Here is a 20,539-nt window from a genome sequence, read left to right as displayed (position 1 = left end):
AGACAGCATTAACATTTAAAGCCACAGACACATTAACAGTTCGTTCTGAGCAGGGCTAAAACAGGGGGGTTGTGTTTATGTGTTGCAATTGTGTCGTTTGTGTTACTTATTGGGGGTTTGTTTGTTATGTTGTTTGCTTATCTGTCTGCCTCTTTTGGGTTTTGTGAAGCACTTTGTAACTGTGTGTTTTTAAAAGTGCTATATAAATAAAGTTATTATTATTATTATTATTATTATTATTGTTATTATATTATTATTATTATTACCTCTGCCAATGAGGTTATATGAGCGATGGGTTTGTTCGTTCGTTTGTTCGTTTGTTAGCAACATAACTCAAAAAGTTGAAGTTTGATGAAATTTTCAGTAAATATCAGAAATAGCATAAGGAAGAACTGATTAGATTTTGGGACTGATCCGGATCACCGTCTGGATCCAGGAATTTTTTTAAGGATTCTTTACTATTGGGAGATAGGGCAAATGGTGGAGGTCTGCGCTGTTACCACTTTACACTAGGAGATGGCGGACTTGAGTAACTTCAATCCCAGCAGCAGTTTTTGGATGTTTCTATTCAAAGTTTTGGAGTCTGAAAGACACGCGCCCTGGCGAGGAGATGAGTCGGAGCGTAACAGAGAGAAAGACAGCGAACTGTAGCAAGAATACTCACAATGCTGGGAGGAATAGAGGAATATTCACCCTCTGTCATGACTTCCAGTTGTCCAGTGAGACCATGGGTGCATCTGTTGGCACATGTAGCGAAGCCAATGCTTTGCCTCACTGTGTTTGCACCCCACCGGGGAGGGAGTAATCAGCGAATGCCGTGGTGGGGGCCACATGGGGACGGATCCAGGAATTTTCTGAAGGGTTCTTCACTATTGGGAGATAGGGCTAATGGCGGAGGTCTGCGCTCTTCGAGTGCTTTGCTAGTTATTATTTTAGACATGCTAAAATCCAATACTGGAGTGTTTTTTTCAGCAACAAACTTAACAGGCATGTTTTGGGGATCTCTGAGACCGATATAAACTTGTCTTTAAAGGGTCAAATATGTGACCTTGAAGCCAGGTTGAGGTTTTGGGTTGGGTAAAAAAATCTCTGTCTGTTAGATCTGTTTATACACATTCATGGTGTATTTAAAATGACATCAGTGTACTCAGGCTTTCTTTGAGTTTCAGCTAGCTCAAACTCAACGCCTCTTGAACTGTCGTTGCCTCCCATTAATTTCTAATGTGACAAATTCACACATTACACCACTTAATGGCTGAAACTGCATTGAGTCAACTCCTAAGTCCCAATCTTACTACATAAGCTCCCTTCTTTTTTAAATAAAAAAATGAATTGCTTTGACTTTCTTTGCTGCCATTGTACCATGTTTTGTTTACCTTTATTGGGTTTCCTTGTGTTTTATGAGCTCCAGAATTTCATTTTTTTGGAAGTTTGCAGACACTTATAATAATATAATAATATAATTTTAGTGATGAATTTCAAACATAAGCTGGTTATTATTAGTTATGGATTACTGTGAAAATCTGGGGAGGAGAAATTCCTCATCAGTGTATTCAAAAGTTGTAAAATAAAACCTATAAAATGTTTAAATCAGGGTTTATTTCACCAACTTATACTATGACTAATAATGTCATGACTGAGTCTGTTGTTTTTTCCCTGTCACTGTGAAAATTTGTAGAAAGTGGAAAATTGTTTCAAACTTTGACAAAACTTAACAGGTTTGCCCGTGGCTCTGTCACTCCTCAAAAATCCCACTGGATCAACCCGTCCTGACAGAGATCTTCATACGGCACTAGCTCATGTCAGAGCTCAGATGGATATTCTGATGTTCTCTGTTGCACAGACATTCTTTAACCACTAGAGGTCAGCAGTGCGTTACATTCACTCAGTGCATCAGCTTTTTGTTTTTTTTTCTACAGTGCTGCATTACTTTCTGACATTTGGCTTTGACTTTTTGATATCTGATGAGGGCTGCTGCATAATTTTTATTATAAAAATGTTATTATGCTAATTTCTTTTTAAAAGAGAGGTTAAGCCTTATGTTAGCATGCTGTAGCTGGGATGGAAGTTGTATGTTAGCATGGAAAACAAGTTCCAGTCTGTTCTTACAGTTTAAAAAGGATTCAAATTGAAAAATCAATGCGTACTTAAAAACCTTCAGTCATCTTAAGGGATTTCACATACAAACTGATGAACTGGTGCCTATCAGGACTGTGTTTTACATATATCTTGGAAAGCTGGTTATTTTGAGTTTTTCTTACATACCTGATGTTTAGCCAATAGTTTTTTATGCTTCTGTGCTAGTGATAGCCAGACCATTATGTCTATCAGGGCCATCTGAATGAATCCCAACCTTGCACATTTTTCCACTCTTACTGATGTTATATGTGAGGTACACTATATTGCCAAAAGTATTCATTCAGCCATCCAAATAATGGAAATCAGGTGTTCCAATCACTTCCATGGCCACAGGTGTAGAAAATCATGCACCTAGGCATGCAGACTGTTCTACAAACATTTGTAAAAGAATGGGTCGCTCTCAGGAGCTCAGTGAATTCCAGCGTGGTACTGTGATAGGATGCCACCTGTGCAACAAGTCCAGTGGTGAAATTTCCTGGCTCTTAAATATTCCACAGTCAACTGTCAGTGGTATTATAACAAAATGGAAGCGATTGGGAATGACAGTAACTCAGCCACCAAGTGGTAGGCCACGTAAAATGATGGAGCGGGGTCAGCGGATGCTAAGGTGCATAGTGCAGCAACTTTCTGCAGAGTCGATTTCTACAGACCTCCAACCTTCATGTGGCCTTCAGATTAGCTCAAGAACAGTGTGTATAGAGCTTCATGGAATGGGTTTCCATGGCCGAGCAGCTGCATCCAAGCCATACATCGCCAAGTGCAATGTAAACACTCGTCCATCTGGCAATCTGATGGACGAGTCTGGGTTTGGCGGTTGCCAGGAGAACGGTTCTTGTCTGACCGCATTGTGCCAAGTGTAAAGTTTGGTGGAGGGGGGATTATGGTGTGAGCTTGTTTCTCAGTAGCTGGGCTTGGCCGCTTAGTTCCAGTGAAAGGAACTCTGAATGCTTCAGCATACAAAGAGATTTTGGACAATTCCATGCTCCCAACTTTGTGGGAACAGTTTGAGGATGCCCCCTTTCTGTTCCAACATGACTGTGCACCAGTGCACAAAGCAAACTCCATAAAGACATGGATGAGAGAGATTGGTGTGGATGAACTTGACTGGCCTGCACAGAGTCCTCAACCCGATAGAACACCTTTGGGATGAATTAGAATGGAGACTGAGAGCCAGGCCTTCTCATCCAACATCAGTGTGTGACCTCACAAATGCACTTCTGGAGAAATGGTAAAAAATTCTCATAAATACACTCCTAAACCTTGTGGAAAGCCTTCCCAGAAGAGTTGAAACTGTTATAGCTGCAAAGGATGGACCCACGTTATATTAAACCCTGTGGATTAACAATGGGATGTCACATAAGTTCATAGGTGAGTCAAGGCAGGTGAGCGAATACCTTTGGCAATATAGTGTGTAAGGTCAAAGGTCTCCGACACCTCAGATCATGTGATAAAAATATTTCAAGAATGCAGTGAGGGACTTAGGATTTTTCTCAAATCTGGAAGGGACTAAGACTTGGACTTGAAGGGTGACTTGATTAGACTTCGGAGGTCAAAAGTCTCTGCTAGCTTACATATTGTGAGGTCAAAGTGGCTTGCACCATATTGTAGCTTCTTACGAGCTATACCTAACAAGTTACTATACATCAGTATTTTATTGTTTTATGTTTCAGTGTGACCCTTCATATGCTGAAATAAGATTTTGACCTTGACATGACCTTGTCCTGTTCAAAACATCTGATTACCTCCAATTACCAGCATGTTTGTCTGCTAAAATGACAGAGAAGGTGCTTCTGCTCTGTGTGTTAAACACAACCATAGATACAAGAATGACAGTCTTTGCCTTTGCACAACATATGTTCGTGTGTCCTGTTGGATGATGTCAACAAGCAGGTTTGGGTTAATAACAGTTATCTACAATGTAGAATTGGTGTTTGCTTTAAAATAAACATTAGCTTGCACCTTCAGGCATAATTTTGCACTTTCCCACAATCCAAATCTTTTGTTGTTTTCTATAAATTTGTTTTTCACTGCTTTATTAATCTTATTTAAGAAGATGTCATTTTGATAAAGCTTTCTTTTATAATCCTAAATGTGCTCACTACACGACTGTTTCCCCTTTAATATGCACCGTCAGCGCAACTCTACTCATTTATATTACTAAACACGTCATTGTCCATTGCAGGATGTACTTTGATAGTCCGTCCTCGCTGCAGGTGTGGAGGTCATAGCGCAGCTGTGCCCTCCCAAAAGCTTCCTGTCCGGCCCCGGAAGATCATTAAATTCAGACGAGGAGAGAAAGAAGATGTTGTGTTTTTTAGTTTTAGAGTTTTGGCTTTAAACCTATGCAGCTGTTAAATCCACCACAAAAACAAAAAACAAAAAAAAAAACCCAGTTAATATAGAAATAGTTTTAGAATGACTGGACATTTGGTCTGTTTTTATAGAAATTCACTTGTCAGACATTATTAATGAATATTTTGTGGTTTAAGACTGGCAGAAATGTTGCAAAAATGTCCAGAATAAGTGGTGAAAAAGGATTAGAGAGTGGCAAAATGGGTGATAAGTGTCAAAATGGGTTGTGGGGTGGCACAAAGGGACAAAAATTGGTAGAAGTGGTGAAAAGCAGTTATAATGTGGTGAAAATTGGTAAAGAAGGATAAAAGGGGCAAAAAGTATCAAAAATGGGTTATAAGTGGCAAAAATGGTGCAAAAAAGTAATGAAAAAGGGGTTCAAAAGTGGGAAAAAATAGATGAAAAGTGCAAAAAATGGATCAAAGAGCGGCACAAAGGAATAAAACATGCAGAAAAATTGTAAAGTTGTTTTACGATGGAAAATATATGAGTTAAAAAGTCAAGAGGATTTAAAAATGGGTTAGAAGTGGCAACAATATAGCAAAAATTGCCTGACAAGTAGTAAACAGGGGTTAAAAAGTGGCAAAATAAAGTGTCAAAAATATCAAAAATGGGTTAAGAATGGAATTTTTTTTGCAGAAATGGTGAAGAAGAGGTGAAAAGGGGTTAAAAAGTATCAAAGAGGAGTTAAGATTGGTGCTAAATCACAACTGGAGAAGGCCCGTAATCTGGGATTTTCAGGGGCTCAGCCAATTCTGTGGGCCGACTGGTCTCCTTGTGGCCTGCTGCATTATAGATGATAGGGATAGATCGCACTGTTGATGCCTAAAAAGTTCCTGCATTTTAAAAGAAAATGCAATAATATGTTAATCAGACCAAAATGTTTATTTATTTTGGTTTATTTGAGAGTCTGGCCCCCAGAGTCTCTGTCAAGACTAAATCTGGCCCTTGTAAAAATGCAGGCTACTTGATGACCCCTGGACTATGGGCTCATCTTTTCTCTATATTTGAACTCGATACAGATATGGACGGACCTTTCTGTCTGTAATCTGCGATCACTTTGTCTGTTTTTTGTCCGTTCTCTTAAAGCTTAAGGGTACAGATCGAACATTGCAATACTGCCACCAATTGTGGGGCAGCGTTGAGCAGCATGTCCAATTGTTCAACCCAGAGTAGCAAAACACAACGAAGAAGAAACATTTAGAAGAACTTTATCGAGTTTTCTGAGGAATTATATAATCAAATGTTAAGTGAATTATTAGAAAATACAAACCTGTCAATGATGTTAGCTCAGACAGCTACAAGAGCACAGCTGAGCAGAGGGCAGAACGTTCTTTCCTCACGGTATGTCCTGGATGGAGCAGCATCAGAGTAAATTGATGAGAGACAACGACCTCTAGTGGATACATTTTTCAACGTCCACTACAACATAATAGAAGCATGTCAGCGCCGTAGTCTCTGTAATTGATGGGAAACCCTGGCTCAGTTTGCATAGAACCTCACCAGAGGTGATACCACACAAAGTACCCGCTATGATCTTACTGAAGTAAAAACTAGAGTTAAACAGGTCAAGCTGTATATATATGGGTACTAATCCTCCAGTCATTTCAGGTAAATCCATTTCATTTGAGATAAATTCTTAAACTAAAGACATGCTGTTGTAAATTGAAACTAAGAATAAAAGAAAGCACACATTAAGATTTTAAAAAGACAGTTTTATTTTCAACAGATTTTTTTTTATAAAAAGGTCAAAATCATAGTAAGAAATTGCACTTATCCTTGTCCTCTCCACTTTGTAAAAATAGAAAACAGATGACTTGATCTCTTTGATTTAGTTTCAAAGTAAAAAATAGACATTTAAATACAAGTAATCCCTGATTTGTAGTGTCTTTGGTTACATTATTCTTTCTTCCACGTCACATCTATAGTTTGTTGTCTGTACAGTAAAACTTGTCTTATTTCTCAGACAGAGATTTAGTATCCGACATTAAGAATGACAGGTGATACTAAATCTGAGTGAACTCTGTTTCTTCACTATCACGGCTCAGAGGAGTCCAGGTGTTTCAAATGAAGGTTACAGAGCCATAAGTCAATGTCAGTAAATCCAGATAAGAGTGCTAAGGCCACTGATTTGTCAAATGTGTCCGTGTTGCTGTGGAACCTTCCTGAATCACCTCAGAAACTCCCACCTGAGTCACAATGCTTCATCCAAACCACTGATTCACATTTAAAAAGGCACTGAAAGCCACAGTGCTGTAATCATCACGGCGTGACACCCTTTCAAAATAAAGTACACTTGTGTGCTTAAAAAAATAAAAAACAGAATAAGTTAAGTCCCTTAAACTAAACACTACATTTAATTGATCGTCACATGGTGGGGCTTGTCGCCTCCCACAGTAAACTTCCCCAAAGACAGAGCGAGCACAGAATGTGAGTAAACGTCTTTGGCCACTGCCTGCAGTGCTCTGACATCTATTTAGAGCAGGAGACGGGATATTTTAAGCAGGGGGCAATTGAACTTTTGTCCCTTTACAGCACACCAAAAGAAACTCCACCTTGACTGATTGTATGATCCGCTCTAAAGGCATCCCAGTAAACAGCAGTTATGGTGATTTGGAGGTCAGAGGGCCAGGCTGATTTTGATCAAAAGTTAATGTTATCAATACTGATAGTGCTTGCTTAGCAAAGTGAGACAAAACAGGGAAACTTCAGCTTTGATATCTTTGTGCTATTTTCAGGCAGATTTGAGGTTTTAACTGAGGTGTTGCTTATAAACAGGCAAGGCAGACGTAGCTCAGGGCTTAAGGCCTGTAGGAGGCCCCTTAGGGCCAAGAGAACTTTTGAGCTGCAGGGGAGGTTAAAAATGTGCAAATTTTGCAGTGACAGTCAGAAACCCCCCTAAGGGGGCCCCATCTGACAGCACTCTCTCTCATTAAGTGTCATGCATTATTCCTGTGAAAATCTAAATGTGTCATTGAAAGAAAATCTTATAAAGAGGCAGACATTGGTATGCAGGGCAGCTATTGACAAACAAAAATACATGACAGAATGCTAGCTGCACTTGAATAGCATAACTTTTGCTTGCATTACATGGTAGTGTTTTTTGATGTTAGAACAAAGATCAGAATCTCAATCACACTGGTCTTGTTTAACCTCTTTGACCTGCAGACCACCAGGATATGGTTCCAGGATTCATAAAGGTTTTTTTCATAAGGGTTTTTACATTTTTGATATGTGGAACTAAGTCTCCATCGTTGCCAACCACAGCTGAAGTCAGTTAGAAAAACACAGCCCTTGTTTCCTTCATGGAAATAAATTCCTCTTTTTTGTTCCGCTCATTTCTGAGAGTCATGAAGAGTCATTTGGAGACAGGGTAGGTAGGGCTGTTATTTTTGGATTCCCTGTTACCATGCTAAACATGCGTGGCTCCCGTGTCATCATCCTTGGTCACTCACTCGTGCATGTAGAGTTTTATGAGTCCTGCCTGATGCAGCTGCTGCCAGAGGATCATCTCCAGCTTCAGGTCATGGTTGGCGTAGAAGACCAGCGGGCTGAAGACCCTGTCGTAGTAGTGGCAAGAGTACTTCCTGAAGTCTGGAGTAATGAAGCCATACGCACTGACCTGCATCACAAAGGAAACGCCATCACAGCTTGAGTAAACACAAATCACATGAAGAGGACATTCTAATTCTACTTCCCAGCTTAAGAAGCAAATGTAGCATCATAGTTCCATTTGAAAGACATTTCTGTTTGTCATGTCTTTGCAGAGAACTTTATTTGGCTGTTTTCAGATGTTGAAACCAGGATGCAGTGCGTACAGTGGCATACAGTCATTGTTTTGCTGTTAGCTGGTTTCCAGTCTTGGAGATGGATGTTAGCAACTGCCTGGCTGATGGCTGGTGTTGCCACTGTAAAAATCTAGCCATCCTACTGACACAGTTGCATAAAAAGCATTGCCAGCAAACACAGCTAGCAGCTAAAAATAAATATTTTCTGTCACTTGGAGGTCCACAGTTACACATACTTCCTCCTTGTTCATTTTCTTTATTATTAGTCAGATCAAAAAGGCCTTCCTGCTGTTTACATGATAACTTAAAATGCTGTTTGACAGTTTACAAAGAAACAAATGCCTCCTAGTTGGAGATCCTGCTAGTAGTTCTGCTCTCACTTTGAAAGAGTGTGCAGTCGTACAACCAAACTATCAAACATGCCAGAAAACCATCCATCCCCCTGTACACTGCACAACAAACAACACACAATCAGGCTGAGAGTCAGCCTGACTTCTGAGCAACTTTAAACACACATCTGAATCCTCTGAAAATCACACTGTGTACGACCGGCTAAAAACTTCTGATCTGTAAAAACCATCCTTGCACATGATATGGCAGCTTTACCACACGATATGCACATGAATATGTCTCATCTATTCAGGTTGTAAATCTTCATAGCAGAGACAAGTTGAAAAATTGGATTTGATTGTTTCAGCATGTTTTTCTTGTAAGGGAATCCATGTTTATGCACCGGAAAGCTTTATTTAAAGTATCTGACAGCACATTAACAAAGCAGCAGTTTGGTTGGAACCTTCTCCAGCACAACCGAAGGCTAAACAAGATCTGAACACTTCTGCATTTGCAAGGCCAGCTGCAGCGAGTCAAAACATTATCACGCTATCTGGCATGTACAGCCTTGTCCTGCTGTAAATAAGCAACCAGCTGACAGAAATGAGCTGTAATTAGAGACTCTCTACCTTGTCACAGGTGTGCAGTGCAGCTAGCAGCATTACAGCTCCTGTAGAGGGACGGTAAAGGTTCTTGTATCTGCCATCCAGAGTTTTAGAATGAAGGAACCTGAAATAAAGACCACATATTAGATTAGCAGATCTAATTAGTTGGTGTAATATGTTTTCAAGAGGCTACTTTGTATATGGATATGGTGTGAGATTTGGGCTTGATATTAGCCGTGCCCTGGGCAAACAAAGACTGAAAAGCACTGGGTTAGAGGCTGTTAAAGTTGAACACTGACCTGCAATGAACCAACTCTAATGTCCTCTTATAACCTCTGTCACTCTGTGGGAATTTCCCACAGGAGAACATCCATCTTTCAGCATTTTCTTCCAATCTAATTTCTGTTTGAAATCTGATCCTGTGTTCATTTTGTGCACTTGCTCTGCAGATCATTCACTCACCTGTTTCTGATGTAGCGAATGAAATCAGGGTGATACAGCTTCAGCTTCTCTGCTGACACATCCTTTCCAAAGTATTGGGTCGGACTGTAAAGATCACAAGACATGTTTGTAAAATCATAAAACTAGTTGAAATGTAATCCAAGATTGGAGTTGTTGGTTAAGAAACCTTTGCCATGTCCTGTAAAACTGAACAGGGCTTTCCTGGGCTAGAATCAGGCTCTCTGTCAGGGTTGCTGCTTGTGAAAGGTTGTGGATTTGAAAGTTAAAGGACTAAAAACAAGGATTTTTTAAAATTCTTGTGTAACGTGAAACCACAGTCCTTACCACTGATGCATTTATATGGTAACATGCCTCATTTACATGCAGATTTCTACTTTTTCAGTTTAATTTAATGTAATTTTGGTGAAGTGAACTATTGCACAAGAGAAAGTTGCCCTTAGGGGAGTTCTGTGGCTTATTAGTATCTAATCTTTTATTATCACAGAGGCCACCTACTCTGCATGCACACAGTGTGAGAATAAAAACAGTGAGTATACCTCTGTACAGTCAGTTGGGTTTTTGGAGTAATAAAAACAAATCTTATTTCAGAATAAATAAAAGGAAGTCAGAGTTGTTTGTAAAATCTCCTGATGAAATGTGAAGCTCTTTTTGTACTATTTTAGAAAATACATCTCATGTCAAAAACATCAACTAACTGAGGGTTGGACTCAACATGACAACAAAAATCAAAGCTGACTTAGCTAAAGATAACTGAGCAACCTAGCTAACATAGCTATGTAGCTAATGTAGCTAAAGCTAAGCTCACAAAGCAGCTACATAAGATAAGAATCTGTTATCTGCATAGCCAAACTAGCTTTAGCTTTGTTTCCTAAAGCTCACATTGCAAAGAAAACTGAGCAACATAGCTAACATTGCTATGTAGCTAAAGCTAAGCTCACAAAGCAGCTGTGTAAGCTATGTAAATATGTTATCTGCATAGCTAAGTTAGCTTAACCTTTGTTTGCTAAAGCTCCCCTTGCTAAAGCTAACTGAGCTACATTGGCTTATGTAGTAGTGTTAATTAAATCACTTGCTGTGTTAGCTTAAGCTAAAGCTAATAAAGCTGAAGCAAGCCACTGTTTGTCTGACTACTTCAAAACCAGTCTTTACATGATTTAGATTAGATTAGACCTCTGACCTTTTTGTTTTATTTATGAAATGTTTCTTTGGCTGTAATGTTGGGAATGTGGTTGTTTTGTAACTGTAACTGCCAGACTTTATTTATGATTAAGTTGAATTGAGAAAAGATCTAAGACTGGAACTACAGTTGCAAGAAAAAGTATTTGAACCCTTGGATTTCTGCATAAATTGCTAATAAAATGTGTTCTGATCTTCATCTAAGTCACAACAATAGACAAACACGGTCTGCTAAAACTAATACCGCACAAAAATGATATGTTTTTATGTTTTTATTGAACAAAACATGTAAACATTCACAGTGCAGGGTGGAAAAAGTATGTGAACCTTTGGATTTAAGGACTGGTTGACCCTCCTTTGGCAGCAATAACCTCAACCAAACATTTCCTGTAGTTGCAGATCAGACCTGCACAACGGTCTGGAGGAATTTTGGACCATTCCTCTTTACAAAACTGTTTCAGTTCAGCAATATTCTTGGGATGTCTGTTGTGAATCGCTTGCTTGAGGTCATGCCACAGCATTTCAATCAGGTTGAGGTCAGGACTCTGACTGGGCCCCTCCAGAAGGCGTATTTTCTTCTGTTGAAGCCATTCTGTTGTTGATTTACTTCTATGCTTTGGGTCGTGGTCCTGTTGCATCACCCATCCTCTGTTGAGCTTCAGTTGGTGGACAGATGGTCGTAAGTTTTCCTGCAAAATGTCTTGATTAACTCGGGAATTCATTTTTCCATCAATGACAGCAATCCATCCAGGCCCCGAAGCAGCAAAGCAGCCCCAAACCATGGTGGCCCCTCCACCATATTTCACAGTTGGGATGAGGTTTTGGTGTTGGTGTGCTGTGCATTTTTCTCTCCACACATAGCGTTGTGTGTTCCTTCCAAACAACTCAATTTTGGTTTCATTTATGGACAGAATATTTTGCCAGTAGTGCTGTGGAACATCCAGGTGCTCTTTTGCAAACTTCAAACATGCAGCAATGTTTTTTTGGACAGCAGTGGCTTCATCTGTGGTGTCCTCCTATGAACTCCATTCTTGTTTAATGTTTTACTTATTGTAGATTTGTCAACACAAATGTTAGCATGAGCCAGAGATTTCTGTAAGTCTTTAGCTGACAATTCTTCTTCACCTCATTGAGCATTCTGCGCTGTGCTCTCGCAGTCATCTTTACAGGACGACCACGCCTAGGGAGAGTAGCAACAATGCTGAACTTTCTCCATTTGTAGACAGTCTGTCTTACCATGGACACATGAACATCAAGGCTTATAGAGATACTTTTGTAACCCTTTCCAGCTTCATGCAAGTCAACAATTCTTGATCATAGGTCTTCTGAGAGCATATTTGTGCCAGGCATGGTTCACATCAGGCAATGCTTCTTAAGAACAGCAAACTCAAAACTGGTGTGTGTTTTTTATAGGGCAGGACAACTTTAACCAACACATCCAATCTCATCACATTGATTGGACTCCAGGTTGGCTGACTCCTGGCTCCAATTAGCTCTTGGAGAAGTCATTAGCCTAAGGGTTCACATACTTTTCCACCCTGCACTGTGAATGTTTACATGTTTTGTTCAATAAAAACATAAAAACATATCATTTTTTGTGCAGTATTAGTTTAAGCAGACTGTGTTTGTCTATTGCTGTGACTTAGATGAAGATCAAAACATATTTTATTAGCAATTTATGCAGAAATCCAAGAAATCCCAAAGGGTTCACATACTTTTTCTTGCAACTGTATGTTGTACCTGTAAACTATGGCACGTCCTTTCTGAGATATAAAGTGTCTCAGATGAGCAGTCAGTGGCTGTGTAAGTGGTTGTCAGAAATGTATGGTCTGCAGCCGGACCCTTCTCTAAATACTTAGTATGGACTGGTTCCCTGAGCTGGTCTCCTTGTATCTCCCCTTTGCTCTTGAGATTGTATGTGCACATACTAATGTGCTATCTGTTAGTGCTGGGCTGCCAGTAGACACCAGACAACACAATAGAAGACAGTTATTCCGCAAGGATAAGGGAGGAACGAATATCTGTCGCCACCACATGCAAAACCATTTCCTTTTTTTGGGGTTGTGTTGCTTTGACTCTCCATTGCATCTGTTTCCACTTTCACTTCCACAACAGCAGGTGAAACTGTGAGACTGAGAGATATTCCAGCAGTCTGATTGACTCTGTGTTGTTCTGTGATGATTAGTTGGTCCTTTATGTTTAAGCACTGTATTGTAAGTTAGCAAACACATACAAAGCCAAACCTGAGTACACACATTAGGGTTTCCTTTAGTTGTAGAAAATGGTTTATTTTTTGTCTGCAGTGAAGAAGCTGACTTACTCTTTTCCCTGCTCTTTCCCTCTCTCCACCAGAGTATGTGTTGCTGCAGCCTTCACCATCAGGTAATCCCGGTCATGATCTGGCAGGAAAACGTACCGTGTTTCCTTTTGGAAAGCAGCACACAGAGAGTCATGCATATCTGTTGTTTTTTTTCACCAGTTTAGCTGTAAACGCTTTCACATTTAGCGCTCACCTTTGACTGAGGGGGTCCTTTATAGCCAAGACCTTTGTAGCTCCTGAAGGAGTTCATCAGTGTGTTGGTGGAGAAGGTGTAGTGGGTGGTCCGAGTCCCTACATCCTGCTCAAAACCCTTAGTTATCGCCCCGTTGGTCCTGAGATAACAGATAAAACAAACATAAAATCAGAACAGTGTGACCTAAAGAGGTTTAGTTACTTTATAGTAGAAAAGCCATCATCCAGAACCAGAGGGAGTAGATGTGTCATCATTACAGCTCACCCACATAACCATCATCCAGCTGTTGTATGCCAACAAACAGAGGTCGGGGAGGATTTATTTTGAATAAAACTTAAGTGTTTCTCTGCATGTTTGCAGGTTTTGGGGATTGGGGGTGTTAAACCCTGCTTAGGACTTAAAAAATATAAGCCAGCTTAACAGTGGACACAAACTACAAACATTAAGCCAAGGAAAAACTTGGTTTTGAGTTCAGCCATTACAACAACAACACAATGGGCTCTTCATTTGCAGTTTAGAGTAGCTACAAAGGCAAACCATTAGGAACAGGAAGGAAACTGTCTGAGGCCTTTAGCCCCAATGGGCCTTAAGATAAAGTCGTTATAGGCTTGCAACTTTCATGGATATATATCTTTAATCACTTTGAATTATGAAAAATGCATATTTTGTAAATAAGGGGCCAAGATTGAATAAATTAACATCAAAATAGACTTTGATTATTTAAAATGACCCGGGGAGGACCACTGACCCCAACAATACAGTGACGTTGACTTTAAAGGGATTTTTTTCTGTAATTTTTTTGCCAAAATCCAAATTATATTGATCATGATCTATTCACAAAATCAAGAAAAGGGTAAAACATCTAAGGGGATGCCTTTTTATAGGCACTGCATATTACTTATTTTTAGAAGCATGTTAGAATATGAAGATGTGGTGAGTTTAAGTAGTAATGCTTTAGCAACAACAGATTAAGTACTCTTGGCTATTTTTATTTCATATGTCCTGTAGTTCTCTGTCTCTATTACCTGAATAACAAAATATTTTGTTCCCTTAGTGTGATTTTTTTTTTTTTCCAAAAATTGGAAAGCCTTATATCCGTCTTTGCCTGGGGGCTTAAAAACTACAACTTCCTCTGTCCAGATAAGCTGAATAAAGAAGTTAGAGTCAGTTTCTACCTGAAAACATAGTGGTGACTGTCGATCTCTTCGCCTTTCTTTGAGTCTTTCAGGATCCCACCGTTCCCCACCACGGCACAGCGAATACACTCTGATTTATCGCTGCGATCCCTCCAGTCGTCAAACATCCCCCAGTTAGCAGAAGAGTTAAGGGCAGCAAGAGTTTCCAACAGCGCTGTTGACAAAGACAAACAGAGCCGTCTGCATTAGACTATTTTAACACAGTCCTGAAGGTTTATACAGATCAGCAGAGAAAGATGCTGTTGATAAACTGATTTATTTTGTCTGCCATGTAATTGGATCCGCCTACAGATTTGGTTATTTTTGACTCTTCTGAGAGAAAGAAACCCCTACAGCTCCATGTGTGGGCACAGAGACAGGAAGCTTCTATTATCTCATTATAAAAGGAGGCCCAAATGTCCCCAAACACATTTTCCAAAATATTTAACATCGTCAGCTTTGGACAAATAAGAAGTGTAGGCTCTGAAAGGTTGATTCTATTGCACATTGAACAGCATTGAGATTTAAAGCACTTCACATATGACGTCAAAAAAGACAATAGAAGCAAACATTAAAAAGCACTATACATTAGGTGAGACATTTCAGTGTAATTAAAACAGCCATAAGCAGCTGGAGAGCTCAAAGGTTTACTTTGCTGACTTTGACTTTGGGAGATTGGGGGTTCAAGTCCTTGTCAGAGGACCTTGGAGCAAGATCCTCAACACCAGGAACACCTGTCACTTTCTATAAACTGCTGCTAATAACATTGTAACATCTGCCTGATAACAGATGTGGAGTCTAACCAGTCTATCAGCTTTGAAAGGCTAGGTGGTGTGATTTCAATCTTAACCACATTTCCAAAGGGTGTTGCATCAGCGCTGTGGTTTTGCTTTGACCTCGCCCACTCGGTCCATTTCTGAAGTGCAGCTGGAGCTCAAGTTCACGAGTTGTTGCAGGGATAAAGAGCAAAGTATAACCACTGTCCATTTGTGCTTAGTCAAAGATCACAGGCTTGCTCATACTTCCAGGTACACCGAAATGTTGTGCTCACAAGAATTGTGTCACAGTGATGTTAACCTTGTACCTTCAAACACAGTTTGTCCTTGAGTAAGAGTGGATGTTTGTGCCAAATTGGAAGAAAACTGCTCAAAGCGGTCTTTAGATATTGCATTTTGAAGCTAGGATCAACAGTCATAGTGGCCTTAACCTCTGACCAGTTCATCCTTGAGTCAGAGTGGATCTCAAAGCTGGAATAAGATCCCACTAAGGGTTCTTTAGTTTTGTGTAGGAATGCACCGATCCACCTTTTCTGGTCCCAATACCGATTCCGATACCTGGGCTTTGGGTATCAACCGACACTGATCCGATACCAGTGTTAAAAGAATAACCTGCATGCCCTACTGTAAATTAAGACTGGTAATTTTTTGGGAAAAGGCAAAAAATTAGTACATATAGATTACTGAAGTTGCTATTTATTTAAACTATAAAGTGTTTAAATGTTTACCAGCAGTTTGGTAAAAACAGTGCTTCAGGACTTACAGAAATTACTATTCAATTGTAAACTTTTACACCATGTAGACTGTTAATGCAGCAAAAAACAAAGAAAGTGCATCAGAGGTAACATTCCAGTACAAAACTGTATTACACAAGTGTTTTTACCACATACTGTAAACAAAGTAACAATTCTGTGAGAAAATAGTGCAAACAAGCTTGTAAAAAAGGCTTAGAGCTGGTTGCCTGGATCGGCCCTTTCCCACCGATACCTGATGCAGCTTTGAGGGGCTGGATCAGGTCGATACCCGATACCAGGATCGGTATCGGTGCATCCATAGTTTTGTGTTTGCAATAATGACCCAGATGGTTGGACAGTCAGTCCAAAATTATACAGGCCCAGCCCTGGCTATCACCATTTAGGAGGCATAAGAATCAAAACAATTTCATTCAAAGAACTGAATTTATGTGCCTGAGAAACAAATACTCACTCATGTGATCGATGTTGCTCCAGCCGTGGGCTCCCGGGTAATGGCTCAGGCGTTGGTGCTGCTCAGAAGTGGCGTGTTTGACCCGCTGCAGGACTGGAATGTTTTTCAGAAACCGAGCCCCAAATACAGTGTCGGAGACATGACTTCTGATACCATCTGGGCAGTCCTGCAGGTAGCAGACAACACAGCAGTGTTGTTATCAAACTGCACAGAAAAAGACCTACCCCCAACCCCCGAGACTTAGCAGAAACATGCAAATATGACTTCCTTCATGGTTGCTACAAGGGCAGCATCATTGACTCTGTTTGGCAGGATTCACAGCCTCAAAATTAACCTCTGGACTCTTCCTTGAGGCAATTAGCCGCTGTTTGTGAAAGCATACGATGAGAGATTTTCAATCTGTCTCATTTTGGGGGTGCAGCCTTCATAGGGCCAAGCCTCCATAGCCTGAGTAGACCGCTTAGGTTGATCAGAGAAAGTCTGGCCTATTTGTGTCAACAGCTGTACCCATCCTTATCCATATGCATCTAAACACTGCTCCTGCTTGCTTTGTCCATCATATTTATTCTATTACCTAATCCAGGAGATGTTAGACGTAGGCATGTGCAGCTCTGGTAGTAACCTGAGCTCATCAGATGGGCCTTGTAGTAGTTTATGACCAGTGGAGCTTATTGGTGAATAAAACTCATTCCAAGGCCAGTCGAGAAAGTGAATGTGGTCCAGCTCAGATAAAACCGCCGCTATACTATAGCTACATTCAAGCTAAATGCTACACTGGCTGCACCCATAGGTGCCACTAAACCCCACCTGTAGATACAGCCACGTTCTCTGCAAATGATGCTGATTGGTCAGTTTTAAGACCTGGCACAGTCGTTTCAAAATGCAGCTTTGCAAGATAGATTTGCCTGAAGACAGACATGGAGTCTGGACAATCCATCTGCTTTGTAAGGTTATAAATACACTAAAGACTGCACCAACTATCACAGGTAGTTTTAAAGATGGATCAAACTGGAACTGTCACTACAGCCTGCTAAAATAATCAACAAGACCAACCTAGAAATATGCACTGGGGAATATATTTGTTCATTTTCCCCGCTGAACTAAATCAATGTTGAACAGTGATCCCAAAACCGAGGCATGAACTGAACCATGACCTCTGAACCATTACACCCCTAAAAAAGACATCTAAAGTCACCTTTTGGTGGAGCCTTTGAAATAGATAAAACCGGCCTTCAAATGCAGCTTCATTAACTGTAGCCTCTTTTCTCATGTATGAAATGTAAAACCTTACGTGGACGGATGAGCATGCATGAAAAGCTTCCACACATGCAAACACACAGATGGCACTGAGCCTATTAGCAAATTTATCTCTCCTAATTGTGTTGTCTGCCCCAGGTTCTCTGTGGAATCAGTTATTGATCTGGCTTGTTTGCGCTCTCTTCTTATGTAACAGCTCAGAGCCAAACCTGCAGCTTAACCGAGTATTTACTTTAAAATCTGGATGTACAAAGTGAAGCGTGCAGTGTAGGGAAACTCACATGAAAAAGATTCAGAATTCAGCAGAGTAAACGCCAACAAAATCCTCTGATTACATCCATGAGTTTAAAGAGTTTTAGGCGGGTTTTAGGAGGGGTTTTCTTTCTCGTCTTGTGTTTTCTCTGTTCTATCTGACAGCTCTATAAAGAGCCGCTGCATGTGTTGGTGACACGCTCTGGGACTGGGAGGGAGACAGAAACAGAGCCAGGCTGTTGGAGACTGTTTCCATGCAGCATTTACTGGGAACACTGACCCACCCATGCAACTGTGGCAACCGCCCCATGACAGCATCTCCAGGCTGATGAAATCCAGAAGAGTGTGGTCAGACATAGAAAATATCACAAATTAAGCAAATAAAAATGACACATTCAGCTTGCCCTATTAATCTCTGAGATACTGTTTATCATTAACGGATAAAGGATTAGTTTAGAGGCATTATTTCTTCTCCTCTAGTCAACAAATCCCATTAAAAAGCCAAAGCAACAATGAAGTCTTTCTGCACTCTGATTGTATATGTGTATGTGTGAATTAAAGCTTGATTAATTTCCTCTCCTTCTCTCCATTGTAGTTTAAGGCTATTATAAACACAACAGTGAGTCACACTGCTGCGGTGGGTGAAGGTTTCCCTCATTACAATGAACAGACACTGTAATTTATTTTCACTCAATCCCATACACACCGTTCCTGCTGAGCCAAATACTCAGTCAAGATCCAACATGGATTAATGCTTCATTTCCTCTACTGAGGCTGAGAAATAATAAGCCTTCTTTAATCAACAAACTTTATTTGGTTTTAGGGGCTTTTAAGATTCAAATCGTCAGAAATAAGTTACCACAGGGCTGACATGAGCTGTTCTTACATGTGCACTCTGGAAAATGTCTAGAAAATATTGGGACAGTCTGCCACAGAAAGTGTCAAAGTTGCTTATTTTCTCTGACACATAAAAATCCCATTCCCCTACATAAAAAACAAAATATATGATGGTTAGGTACATGTCTAAAAAGTTTAAAGAAGATTACAAAAAAATAAGGAAATAATAAAGAAAAAACATGGGAAAGTCCTAATTATGAGATAGTGAGTAATAATTAGGAGATAAAAAAGTGTAATTTATGTCATCAAAATAATGACATAATGACAGAAAAAAGTAAAATTTATAATTTAATGAGAAAATTAATGGGTAAACCATTAAAATAACAGCATAGTAGGTCAAATGATTCTACAAAAAGTTGTAATTTTGAGATTTTTTGAATTGATATAAATTCATACATCAACATTTTAGGATAAAAGTTGAGATTCTGAGGTTAAAAAACGGCTGAAATATTCATAATAAGACTAAAATAAAAGTCAGAATTATGTGATTAAAAAGATGTCAGTCACAATAGTGACAGTGTCATAGTTTTCAGATGAAACATAAGAATTAGGAAAAACATCACAATATTGATTAAAAAAAAGTCAAAATAATGAGGTTAAAATTCATAAATTTGAGATATGACAAAAATTAGGACAAATATATAATATTAAGATAAAAAGTCATAAAAAATAAAACTGAAAGGATAATGAGATGACAAAACAAAAATGAGGAAAAAATCATAATGAGATAAGAGATAAAAATAAAAGAATTATGTGATAAAAACGTGAGATAGAAATTTATGATAATATTAAGATAAAAGTCAGAATTATGTGATCAGTTGAAACTTTAAGATAAAGTCATAATTATGAAAAGAGTCATGAATATATGATCAAAACATAAGAATAACAAAAAATCAGAATTAAAAGATTAAAGTATTAAAAAATAGATAAAACACCTTAATCATTGAAAAAACAATCAATGATGAGACAAAAAGTCAAGTTATGAGATTAACAACAATGATGTGCTAAAAACTAAAAATAATGAGACAAAATTAATAATTCCGAAATAAAACATACTAATTAGAAAAAAAAACATTGAGATAAAATATATACCATTATGAGATTAAAGGAAAAAAACAAGATTAAAAAATCAGCAATTTTGAAAAGATGTATAATGTTGATGGAAAAAGTCCTAAAATGAGATAAAGCAAAAAAAAAACAACAACAACAACAAAAAAAACAAGATAAAAGATTATCCACGAATTATGTGATATTAACATTATGAAATAAAAATGTATAAAGAGATTGAAATATAAAATCAGAATTACGAATTTAAACGTTAATGAGATTAAAGTTTAGAATGATGAAATAAAAACAGAAAAAAATCATTTTATTGAGTTAAATATAATTATTTAATAAGAACTTTGTTATTTTAAAAAGATATGTTCATAAACATAATAATCACAAAGTGCAAGTCATGATTAGATAAGTTCACAATAATGAGATTAAAGATTTATAGTATTGCTATCAAAAGTTCTAGTGAGATAACATGTCAGAATTTTGTGATAAAATACCTTACTCATTTGATAAGTGGAAACTAGAGTCATAATGATGGAATAAAATTAAAAATTT

At 38.9% G+C, this 20,539-nt stretch overlaps 1 protein-coding gene and 1 long non-coding RNA gene across 4 annotated transcripts in view; one reads left to right on the top strand and one right to left on the bottom strand.

Annotated features, from left to right (window-relative positions):
• The window catches only part of LOC121528396, a 98,198-nt gene that overhangs the window by 43,225 nt on the left and 34,434 nt on the right, over positions 1-20,539 (top strand). The gene's annotated exons all lie outside the window — the stretch shown is intronic.
• The window catches only part of LOC121528392 (alpha-N-acetylgalactosaminide alpha-2,6-sialyltransferase 2-like), a 29,671-nt gene continuing 15,317 nt past the window's right edge, over positions 6,186-20,539 (bottom strand). For all 3 annotated transcript variants that reach the window (XM_041815841.1, XM_041815839.1, XM_041815840.1), the window contains 7 exons: positions 16,523-16,688; positions 14,541-14,715; positions 13,366-13,504; positions 13,173-13,276; positions 9,677-9,760; positions 9,239-9,338; positions 6,186-8,113 (listed from right to left, as the gene is read on the bottom strand). In XM_041815841.1, the coding sequence (XP_041671775.1) occupies positions 7,943-8,113; positions 9,239-9,338; positions 9,677-9,760; positions 13,173-13,276; positions 13,366-13,504; positions 14,541-14,715; positions 16,523-16,688 (939 nt within the window). In that variant the 3' untranslated portion in view covers positions 6,186-7,942. The remainder of the gene's footprint in view (positions 8,114-9,238; positions 9,339-9,676; positions 9,761-13,172; positions 13,277-13,365; positions 13,505-14,540; positions 14,716-16,522; positions 16,689-20,539) is intronic.

This window comes from Cheilinus undulatus, linkage group 20 (genome assembly GCF_018320785.1).
Source record: "Cheilinus undulatus linkage group 20, ASM1832078v1, whole genome shotgun sequence".
Taxonomy (NCBI): Eukaryota; Metazoa; Chordata; class Actinopteri; order Labriformes; family Labridae; genus Cheilinus; species Cheilinus undulatus.
The sequence above is the reverse complement of the archived record's forward strand: the minus strand, read 5'-3'. Positions and strand labels throughout refer to the sequence as shown.